The 12585-nt window shown below is 39.3% G+C and overlaps 1 protein-coding gene across 2 annotated transcripts in view; it reads right to left on the minus strand.

Moving 5' to 3' along the window:
- Nucleotides 1-12585, minus strand: part of ttc29 (tetratricopeptide repeat domain 29) — a 368432-nt gene that overhangs the window by 162212 nt on the left and 193635 nt on the right. For both annotated transcript variants that reach the window (XM_072254722.1, XM_072254720.1), the window contains exon 8: nucleotides 4136-4227. In XM_072254722.1, the coding sequence (XP_072110823.1) occupies nucleotides 4136-4227 (92 nt within the window). The remainder of the gene's footprint in view (nucleotides 1-4135; nucleotides 4228-12585) is intronic.

Genomic DNA, 12585 nt, shown 5'->3' on the forward strand with positions numbered 1-12585 from the left:
AGCAGGTAGATGACAGCATTGGCAATTCCGATGTGCTCCTGGTAGGCAACTGCAGGGGATTGGGTGCTGCTCTGACCAGGGGTCAGAGGTGAGCCAGAATCAGCCTCTCCAGGGTCTTCATGATGCATGAGGTCAAGGCCACTGGATGGTAGTCATTCAAGACTTTTGGGTGGCCCTTCTTGGGTACTGGGACCACACTTGTTTTTTTCCACACAGTCGGGACCATTTCCAGGCTGAGACTCAGATTGAAAATCTGCTGGAGAACTCCACACAGCTGCTCTGCACACTCCTTCAAGATCTTGGTGCTCACACCATCTGGTCCTGATGCATTGTCACGTCTGAGTTTCCTCAGAGCCCTTCTAACCTGCTCAGTAGTGAAGGTTAGTCTATGATGAGTGGGGAGGTGAAGATCAGGACAATAGCAGTTGGTATGTGGAGTGTGGATGGTAGGTGCATGGGAAGGAGTGGGTGTAGACAGTAGTAGCCTGTGTTGCTCATCCACATGTTGAACTGGAGGGGGGAGGGGAGGCATTGGTGCTGAGGGAGCATTGGGCCCGTGTGCTGAGGGGGGTGTGAACAGGAGGGCAATTGTCAAACCTATTGAAGAATTGGTTTAACCCATTAGCCCATTTACAGGTGCCTTCCAAGGCTTTACAGCTAGGGTGATTGAAACTCATGATATTCTTCATGCCTCTCCACACCTCCCGTGTGCTACTCTGCTTAAGTTTGCTCTCCAGCTCTCTCCTGTATTCCTCTCTAGCCACCTTGATCTTCTCCATTAGCTCCCTCTGTGCACGTATCAAATCCTCCATGTCTCTTGATCTAAAGGCTCTCTTTTTGTGGTTGGGAAGAGCTCTCAAATCACTGGTGACCCATGGTTTGTCGTTTGGGAAGCAGCAAACAGATCTTGATGGTATTACAGTGTCCACACAGAAGTTGATGTCGCGAGTGATGCAATCAGTAAGTCTGTTAATGTACTCCCCATATGGTTCACAAAGCACATTCCAGTCAGTAAACTCAAAGCAGCCCTTCAAGGCATTGATGGCCTTCGGAAACCATTTCTTTACTTTCTTATTGGTAACTAGCTGTGACTGTACTTTGGGCTTATACAAGGGCGTGAGGTGAACCAGGTTGTGATCTGATCTTCCAAGTGGGGGGAGAACTGTGGAGCTGTATGCATCTTTAACATTTGCATGCAATAGATCCAGTGTTTTACTTTCTCTTGTATGACACATGACAAACTGATTGAAGGTGTGTAGGGTTGTCGAGAGAGAAACATGGTTGAAATCTCCTGATAATATAATAAAACTGTTGAGGTGTTAAGTCTGGTGTCCCACGATGGTAGTGTGTATGATGTCACACACTTAGTGGGAAGTTAGAGGATTGGGAAGCTTTTAAATATCATGAAAAGGCAAAGGGAAACCCATAAGGAGAGAAAGGATGCACCATTAAGGTAAACTAGCCAATAACACAAAAGAGGATACCAAAAGATTTTTCATATACATAAAGAGTAAAGGAGAGGTGAAAGTGGATATTGGACCACTGCAAAATGACGCTGCAGAGTTAGTAATCACGGATGAACTTAGTAAGTACACTTACAGCTAAACGGAAAAACTGTATACATGTGTATGGTTGAATGATAATTAAACTTGAACTTGAGTCGGAGGTAGGAAAAGCAAATGCAATGTTAGCATACATTTCAAGAGGACTAGAATATAAAAGCAAGGATGTCATGCTGAGGCTTTAAAATACTCAACCTGCAGGTTAACCTTTAGGGAACCCAAGTTCCTTTGCAGCTCCAATTTCTGAATTCATTCCCCATTTAGAAAACTGTCTATGCCTTTATTCCTTCTACCATATTGCCTGTCCATACACTTTCCTACACTGCATTCCACTTGCTACTTTATCCACACTCCTAATCTGTCTAAGTCCTTCTGCAGACTCCCTTCTTCCTCAACATTACCTGATCTCCACCTACCTTTGTATCATTTACAAACTTGGCCACAAAGCCATCAATTTTGTCATCCAAATCATTGACATATAGCGAAAAGGAACTGGCCCAAGATCAATCCTGTGGAACGTCACTAGCAACTGGCAGCCAACCAGAAAAGTCCCCTTGATTTGCACACTATGCTTCCTTCCAGTCAGCCAATCTTCTATCAACATAGTACCTTTCCTGTAATATCATGAGCTGTTACCTTATTCAGCAGATTCATGTACAGCACCTTGTCAAAGGCCTTCTGAACATCGCAGTAAACAACATCAACTGATTCTTCTTTGTTTACCCTGCTTATTACTTACTTAAATAATTCCAACAGATTAGTCAAGTAAGATTTCACCTTAAGGAAATCATGTTGACTAGGGCCTATTTTTCCACGTACCTCCAAACCTCATCATTAATAATACACTCTAACATCTTCCCAACCACTGAAGTCAGGCTAACTGATCTAAAATTTTCTGTCTTTGGCCTCTCTCCCTTCTTAAAAAGGAGAGTAACATTTGTAATTTTCCAGTCCTCTGGAATGATGGGTTGGTACACTTCACAGTAAAGATACAGTGAAGCAGAAAATCTTTTCCCTGCATAATTATTACCAATGTAGAAAGAACAATGATTAATATGATTTGATGAATGCTGAACATAGATCACGTTTTCTTCTGTTATCAATTGGTCGAGATTGTAATCCTGTAAAATATTATTTTTCATCAACATCATTTACAGCAAATCTTCAAGATAACATCTGCAACAATGTGGTGCCTTTGTTTTTAAAATATATTTGCACACTTCATTGTAGCTGCTAGTGTTAGTGTCCAAATATTTGGCTAGGCTGTATTTTCTATGTGCTTAAGGAAACAAAATAACTTCAAACATATAGAGGAAAATCATGTTTTTCAAAGTGCTCTGTTGCATGAAGACATTATTTATTTTCATTATTCATGGAAATAACTCAGTATATTAATTTTTCCTATTTTGCACTTACTAAATTTACAAAAACTTGCATGTATATTCAAATGCATTTAAAAATTTCTTTCCTCAATGCCTTCTGTAGTTTGCAGTTATGCTTAGCTATACATTTGTGATAACCATGAAGTGCTATGCATTTTAATGAAAAAAATGTGCTTTAAGAAAATGCCATTGGAGGCCTTAAAGAGTTAATTTATTTTTCCAAAAACTGATTTCCTTAGTCTCAATACTGAGGAGAGATGGGCATACTCTATTTGTATATCAAGGTGTTTCCAATTTCTAGCTGGAGAAACAGGACTCTTAACACCCTTATCCCCTGACAACTGTCCAATTATGTACATCACACACAGCCTACTGTTTGCAGAAGAAGTAATCAATAAAGGATGCGGTTGAGTGAACACAGATTTTGGCTGAACCAATGCATGAAAACTTAATCATTTGTTCAGTGTGGAGAAATCAAATATAGCAGAGATGAAAACAGTCACTCTGGGGGGTTACCAATTGTGCCACCAAGTTTGAGGAGCAAAGCTTTTAGCAAGAAGAAAATGGGACTGGTGACAGGTGGAAATTTAAACGACTTCCTTCATTTCATGAATTAATGTAAACACTTTCAATTAAAATTTTTTTCTTTGGTCATTTCCAAAATTTAATCTAGGAAAGAACCAGTTTAATTTAATAAATTCCGATGCTTACTGGACTGTTGAATTGCATTTAATATAAATTCAGTATATATAATGCTGGAGTTGTGATACTGTAGAAACATTTGTAACAGGAAAAAAACACACCTGCTCCCTGTGGGAATGCATTTAATCATCTCTGGCTGACCAAGAAAATAGACAGGATGCTAAGATAATGAGAAATTACTTTTAAATTAAAGCATGTTTATAAAAGTGAAACCAAAAATATTTTTGGAGTTTGTAACATTTTGAAACCTAACCTTACACATAAAATACATTGACAGGAATAGATATATCAGTTAGATTTTTGCTATACTCTGTGCCTCATATTTTGTATATTTTGAGTTGTGCTTTAAAATATATGGATAACTTTATGAAAGCATCATTTAAAATGGGAAATATTTCAGATTTTATCACTTTGTAATGTTTGGGAACATATCTGTATCAATTTGTTTTTTGCAGCTGAATGAGTTTGCAATAGCAAAATACAACATACCTTACTAAGGCCATGGCCAGAGCTTCATAGGCTTTGCCTAAGCCAACATCATCATCCATAGAACTAGACAGCTCCAAATATGTTTGTAAGTACTGAGAGAAAGAGACAGAAATTACTTAGAAAAAGCTGGAGTTAAAAGACAACCATCATAATCAATTATTCTTATTCATAATCAACCATTTTCACATTGCTCTAGAAAGTATTCATTGCTATCTGAGTAAGTGAGCCTCTGGTACTGATGAATAGAATTATTACAAATGACCTGCAATAACTTAATTATATATGACCTTTGTATACACATTTTTTATGCTTTCAACAAGGATGAATTAAGATTATTGTGGTGACCTAAGTAAATTAACAGAAGCTATGAAGAGCCTTTAATCCATTGTATTTTTTCACATAATCTCAGACTGTGACCTATTCATACGGGGACATGTTGTAATGAATATGAGGAAAATGTCAAAAGGATGTTCATATTCCTGACAAGTCCACTTACAACGAACAGGCCTCATATGTAGTCTAACTCCCTAAAGTCCCCAACAGCAGATCAGACAAAAGATACTGGAACTGAAACAGCTGTGAAGACAAATAAGGAATGCAACAAGGTAGGGCTGTCTAATTTTCTTCAAAACTAACTCACCCTCTTGGCATGTTTGTGTGGGACCTGTTCATGCACCAGAATTCTTATGTTAAGAAGTTACATCATCTGCCACTGGAATCAACATCCACCAAACCAGCTGTAAAAACTGTAGAAAAACTTGAAGGAGAAATGATTGCATGAGAGCATTTGAGCACCGAGGCTCCTGCACTAGGAACTCTGGTTGAGACACTAGAAAAGCACACAAGAATACTCTTCTCTCCCAATTAGCATGAAGCCCCCAGCACCTTCAGAACTGACTGTTACAAGTTACAGAATTCATCAATATCAAAAGCAATGCCTTAAGAAGAGAGAAGGAAAAAACTACAGTCAAGGCAAGAAGACGACCAGAATACTTACTGATCAAAGTTACATCGCTCACAGTATCATTAGCCATAGCATTCACAGCACTTTCAACACTGCCTTCCCAAAACTCAGTACTAATATAATCACTACAAAACACTCCATTAAATCCCCTTTTTCTTCTTGTTCTTAGACAGCATGATTAGATGCTCACTTAGTCATAATGTTCAAACTTCTCATTGCTATTCTGTTATGACAGCAACTTTCTCTCTCATGATACTCAAAAATGCACAGCTTTCTTGCTTGCAATAGAAGTTTGCCCACAATATGATGTAACAGTACGCCACAAAAGAACCCATCTGTCCACTTTCAAACTACTTGAAGACAAAATTTTGTCCACCTTGGGAAATGTCAGATCAAAGGCTATGATGTGGCAGTGGCTGGAGGAATCACCACATGAAACTTCTTTGCAACTAAAGTTCTTGTTCTTGTCCAACTTCTTCATTGTACACTACCCAATAAATTTCAGATATTTTCAACATCTAATTCTATCTCCTTGTTGAACTGTTGAATGATTGATTAGTAACATTAATTCTTTTTCTCTTGTCAAAGGTGCAGTCTGAAGTGCTGAGTATTTCCAGAATATTTTGCTTGTACTTACAACTGTCAACATCTGCAGTATTTTGCTTTTGGATATCTCATTCTACTCTTCTTCATATATCAAGCCTTTTTTCAGAAACTACTGTTCAGACTATGATGAAGACTACATTCCATCGAAATACCAGGGATCATAAAAGACAGCCAACATGAATTTGCATTACTAACATTATGTTTGATAAATTTCATATGGATTTGGTATTAGATAAGTGAGCATGATATTTGTAAATAGTAGATGAAGCAATTGAATTTTGATATGACAAGATTGGTGAGATTGGTGTTTGTGTTCATGATTGACAAATAGGATGACTAATTTGGCTGAAATCAGAAGACTGTTTCTCAAGGTCATGACCACTCTTCTGTCCGTTCTTTTTGCTTGTGAGGTATTAAATACTACCTATCATACAAGCAGTCTGTATGTACTTTAGAGTTTCAACAGGTGAGAAGGCCTTCTTCGCTGTTATCCATGGCTATTCTGTGTAAGGTCAATACAATAATTGTAGCATTGGAGTATTCTGAAATGAGAAATGGAGACTCCAAAAAAAAACAAATAACCATAAATTGAATAATTAACACAAAGCTGATAATGCTATGACATGTATTCCTGCCACCAGTATAACTTCTCCAACGAATATAATATGTGACACTCAGGCAGCTGTAAATGTGCCCATGTGCCCTAATTACGATCTTTGGGATCTCGCAGGCAGGACAGCCCACAAAACGCAAGTACCACGCAGCTGACTTGTTGCATAGAACCTGATCCATGTATAAACGTTGGCAAAATCTAGACTGCTGACTTATCAATATATATATTCTCAATGAAAATGAGCACCATTAGGTTAGAGCCAACATATGTCTTTTTTCAGCATGGGAGCCACAAATAACTACAACTTTATGCTGCTTCTCTGTGGAAAGCAACTTCCTGTAATAACCTCTTCCTTCTCCATTTGAGTGTCATTAGATTCTGGGTTACCATCGCGGTAGCACGGGCATTAATGGAAAAGTGGACCTGCAGTTCAGAAGAGGAAGCAACCTTCAGCTGGGATCATGTTCATTCTTCTTTCAAACATTCTGCCAGTCTCTTTCTGGAGCGAAAATGCAGCCCTAATCAAATTATTTACTTAAAAATAAAAAAAATACATTTTACTGCTTACTCTGTTTTTCTTACTTTACTTATTTTTCTACCTCCATTTCACTTGCGTAAAGACTATAGTATCTTTTTAAAAAAGTTCTCAAAACATGCAAGTACCCTAATTTTTCTTAGCCCACACTATTCACTTTGAATGCAAAAACATTTTTTTATGACAATTAACTACAGGTTGATTTTCCAGGTAATTGACATTACGTTTATTCAGATTAATATTTCCAGAATATGAAAGACAGCAAACATGAACAGAAGTCTCTGAATGCTAAAAACACTGTGAAGAAACCTAAACAAAAATTACAAGTGGAATTTAAAAAAAATCACAAGCCAGATTAAGAAAATCCACAAAACATTGATGTAGCTTTGTATTTCTATGATATTTAATGGCAATTTCAGAGCATTATTTAAAAATATGAAGTATGAGGTAGAGTACAAGTACAGAGTATGAGTTTTATTTTCAAGGATCCTTGGAGAGTCGTATCATAGCTTTTAAGTTGCTGTTGTGGGTACAGTACTGCATTCTTTTTAAATTGCTTTCTAAATTCTTTAAAGAATATTTCCTTCATGGGAACAGTTGACAACTCTTTGTTTTGGTTGAGAATAGAGAACTATGTATTAATTAATCATATGTAAATCATTGTATGTTTCAACATTACTCATGTCATCTCTGTATAAAAGCATAGGTAATCATTAACTCACAGAAAGCCATTTATCTTTTATAGCTTACTTCTTGCACAGTCCAAGTGCAAACCAGCATATAATAGATTTTATTCCACTACTTAATGGCATGAAATAAAACACTACAAAATTTTATCCTGAAACTGAAGTCTGGTAGAAGACATCAATTTACATTTAAAGCTCTTATTAATGAAATCAGTGGAGTTGTTTTTGACCTGTAGTTCAAGCTGTATGGATATAATTGTATTGCATGGGTTATCTAAATTGTTCCTATTCAGCATCAGCAGGTAAAATACACTCGATGGCCATTTCATTAGGTACACCTGTACACCTGCCAATGAATAAATATCTAATCAGCCAATCAACTCAATGCATAAACCATACAGACATAGTCAAGAGGTTCAGTTGTTGTTGAGGCCAAACAGTAGAATGGGGAAGGGAAGTGATCTAAGTGACTTTGACCGGGGAAAGATTGTTGGTGTCAGACAGGGTGGTTTGAGTATCTCAGAAACTGCTGAATTCCTGCAATTTTCACGCACAACAGTCTCCAGAGTTTACAGGGAATGGTGAGAAAAACAAAAAATTAAATCCAGTGAGTGGCAATTCTGTGGGTGAAAATGCCTTGTTAATGAGAGAGTTCAGAGGAGAATGGCCAGACTGGTCCAACTTGACAGGAAGATGACAGTAACTCAAATAAACATACGTTACAACAGAAGAGGATTTCTGAATACACAATACATCAGAATTTGAAGTGGATTGGCTACAGCAGCAGAATACCATGAACATGCACTTTATGGCCACTACATATTAGGTGCAAGAGGTACCTAGTAAATTGGCCACTGAGTGTATCTATAGCTTTTCCAGCACATACCACCTCTGCCTGAGTTCAGGTTACCAAAAGGTCTGCAAATGAAATTAAGACCCAAGTATAGAGGATCTGCTTCTCAGTCATAGAGCAATACAACATGGATACAGGCTCTTCAGCACGTCAAGTCCATGCCAACCATGTGTCTAGCCAGCTAGTACTAAATCTAATGCAAATGCCTCTGCAAGAGACTAATCAAGTGGGAAAGATTACAGTGGAAACCGCAAGACTAGTTACCTTTCTCCTTCATGCCGGTGTGCTGCTGATGTGCTGAGATTAAATTATGAAAATCAGATTATTTTACTCGTGCTTGTGAATAAAGGACATTGAAGAGGAGATTACTTTTCAAACAGTTTTGGTGCCTTTTACAATTGTGGGCAATTCTATATTATCTTCTGGCACTCACCAGAACTATTTTTCAGTTCAATATGGGACCCTGAGATTCAGACCTACAATTCAAAGGTTTATTTAGGTATCAAGATTTTGTATGGCTACAACAAAAGTCTGTGGCACTTGGCAAATGAAGGACTCCAATAATGACTGTAACTCTGAAGAGAATTTTTTTAGTCATTGTGCCTTTCTCCAATTACATTACAAAACTGATGCCAGGTTTTCCCCTTTTAATTACTTGTTCCCTCCAGGATCTATGACCTGAAATTTCAGGTTACAGATTCAGCCCTGTTGAATGAATTTCAAAATATCTCCATGTTGGAATGGCATGTGACTTACTATTGAAGTGCTTTAATTCCTCTCAATTCCAGCATTTGGAGCAAAGGGAGATCAAATTACCATATTTCCTGATAACAGAGGAAGCTTATATTGTCTTTGCCTGTTCACTGAGAAATCCCCGTCTCTTACCAACTTTTCCGGCACTTTATTCTCCACACATTCCCACCATGTCCATCCCAGATTCTACCAGTCACCTATACAAGGGATAATTTACAATGACGAATTAACTTGTCAATTTGCACATCTTTGGGATGTGAGGATTTGCAGATTCCACACAAATAGTTCTGGACATCTGGATTGTTCTGGGTCATTCTAACAACTACACTTCTACAATATACAGAAAACTGTCAGGTGTACTAGTGATGTCAGATGTGAATATTTGGTTCATTGATGGGATATTGTTCAAGCAGATAACCTTATGCAGGATATGTTACACTGTTACAGTTACATCAAGCATGGCAAAGTGTGACATCTTATTATGATATTATGAACACCCACACTCTCTCCATCTTTCCACCACCTTAACAGTGATAGAGTTTCTCTTACCCTCAGCTACCACTCCATCAGACGCCGCAACAAACATATCATTCTCCTCAACTTCCATCATCTCCAAAGGGATCTTACCACCATACCTCCCTCCCCCCTTCTGCTTTCCACAGGGATTATTCGCTCCATGATTCCCTTGCCCATTCATCCCTCTTTACTAATCTCCCTCCCGGCACTTATCCCTGAAAGCAGTCAAAGTGCTACACCTGCCCATTCACCTCCTTCCTCACCTCCATTCAGGGTCCCAAACAGTCCTTCCAGGTGAGGCAACACTTCACCTGTGAATCTGCTGGGGCCAGTGCTCCTGATGTGGTCTCCTCTACATTATTAAGGCCCGTCGTAAATTGGGTGACTGCTTGGTTGTGCACCTCCGCTCCATCCACCAAAAGTGGAACTTCCTAGTGGTTAAACATTTTAATTTTGATTCCCATTCCCTTTCCAACATGTTGGTCTACGGCCTCCTCTTGTGCCACGATGAGGGTACCTTCAGAGTGGAGGACAACACCTTCTATTTCGTCTGGGTAGCCTCTAACGTGTCGGCATGAATATCAATTTCCTCTTCCAGTGAAAAATATTCCTCCCTCTCCCCTTTTCTTCTATTCCCCACCTCTTCTCACCTGCCTATCACCTCTGTCTAGGGCTCCGCCTCCTTCCCTTTCTCCGATGGTCCACTCTTATTCCTTGATACTTTATACTTTATTGTTGCCAAACAATTGATACTAGAACATACAATCATCACAGCGATATTTGATTCTGCGCTTCCTGCTCCCTGGATTACAAATATTAAATATTAAAAATAGTAAAAATTAGTAAATATTAAAAAATTAAATTATAAATCATAAATAGCAAATAGAAAAACAGAAATTAAGGTAGTGCAAAAAAACCGAGAGGCAGGTTCAGATATTTGGAGGGTACGGCCCAGATCCGGGTCAGGATCCGTTCAGCAGTCTTATCACAGTTGGAAAGAAGCTGTTCCCAAATCTGGCCGTATGAGTCTTCAAGCTCCTGAGCCTTCTCCCAGATGGAAGAGGGATGAAAAGTGTCTTGGCTGGGTGGGCTGTGTCCTTGATTATCTTGGCAGCACCACTCCAACAGCGTGAGGTGTAAAGTGAGTCCAAGGATGGAAGGTTGGTTTGTGTGATGTGCCGCACTGTGTTCATGATCTTCTGCAGCTTCTTTCAGTCTTGGACAGGACAACTTCCATACCAGGTTGTGATGCACCCTAGAAGAATGCTTTCTACGGTGCATCTATAAAAATTAGAGAGGGTTTTAGGGGACAGGCCAAATTTCTGTAGTTTTCTCAGCAAGTAAAGGCGCTGGTGGGCCTTCTTGGTTGTGAACTCTGCTTGGTTGGACCAAGTCAGATCATTTGTGATATTGACTCCGAGGAGAAGAAGATTTTGACCTGTTCCATTTGTGCACCACCGATGTAAATTGGGTCGTGTGGTCCGCTACTCCTTCTGAAGTCAACAACCAATTCCTTCGTCTTGCTGACGTTGAGGGATAGGTTACTGTCTTCGCACCATGCCACCAGGTTCTTAATTTCCTCTCTGTACTCAAACTCATCATTACCCGAGATACGGCCTACAACTATTGTGTCATCAGCAAACTTATATATTGAGTTTGATGGAAACTTGGCTACACAATCATGGGTGTACAGTGAGTACAGCAGGGGGCTGAGTACACAGCCTTGTGTGGCACCGGTGCTCAGAGTGATTGTAGAGAAGAGCTTGTCCCCTATTTTTACAGCCTGGGTCCTGTCTGTGAGGAAGTTGAAAATCCAGCTGCAGATCTGAGTGCTAAGGCCCAGGTTCCGGATAATGTCCCAAACAGAAGACTGGTGCTTTCCATGCAATCCATGGAAAGTTGGTAAATTGTATTCTCATTTGGTTTGGTAATAGAAGGCAAATGTCCATGGAAGAAGGTTGTTTATATGATTAAAAACATACAATCAGTGGTGTACTGCAGGGATCAGTGCTGGGACCCTTACCGTTTGGTTATATACATTAGCAATTCGAATATGAATGTAAAAGGCATTCAGAGAACAAAGGAAAACTGTTGGCAGTAATTCTCAAGCTATAGGATGATATTAATGACGGCAATGACAACGACAAATGACATGTAAGGTGATAGATTTTGGGAAAACTAATAAGGCTAGGAAATACATGATAAGTGGTGGGGCTCTAGAATAAGTTGAAAAATCGCTGAGAGTTGTAGTAAAGGCAGATGAGGTAGTTATGAAGGTTCACTTTCTCATCTATCTATGCCTCTCATACCTGCCTTCTGAAGCTGCATCATAGCCTATGAAAACAGGAAGGTTATGATGCAATTCCATAAAACATTGGTTAGGTGATACTATAGGAAATATGTGAATGCACTGGAGAGAATGAAGAGTAGTTTCATCAGAATATTATAAAATAGAAAATGTTGGAAATAAACAGCAGATCAGACAGTTTCACCACTACGCTGGCTGGGATAGAGTGTTTCAGATATGATCAGAGACGGGATAGACTGACTTTATTTTCATAAATTGGAGAAGGCTGAGTGGGGATTTGACCGAAGCATACAAATTTATGAAGGTCTCTGGGACTATAGTACTCAATTGTGAGAATCCCATTTTCCATCAATTGGCCTAGAGCAGACAACCCCAATAGGCGGACCGCGCCGACCCATTGGCAATTACGTGAACGCACCTGTCATAACATGTAAATAAAGCGCGCGCTGCTCTCATTTATTTGAACCTCATCCCACACCGTACACTTGGCCTACGCCCCCGTAGAGCGCGCGTTGCCGGGTTGATTGAAGCATGTGCAATTGATATGGTTGGCGAAGTTTTAAGTCATGATGAGGAAACCAAGAAAACGGTTGTGGAGCTATTAAAGACGGCGCCA

This window comes from Mobula birostris, chromosome 4 (genome assembly GCF_030028105.1).
Source record: "Mobula birostris isolate sMobBir1 chromosome 4, sMobBir1.hap1, whole genome shotgun sequence".
NCBI classification, from domain to species: domain Eukaryota; kingdom Metazoa; phylum Chordata; class Chondrichthyes; order Myliobatiformes; family Myliobatidae; genus Mobula; species Mobula birostris.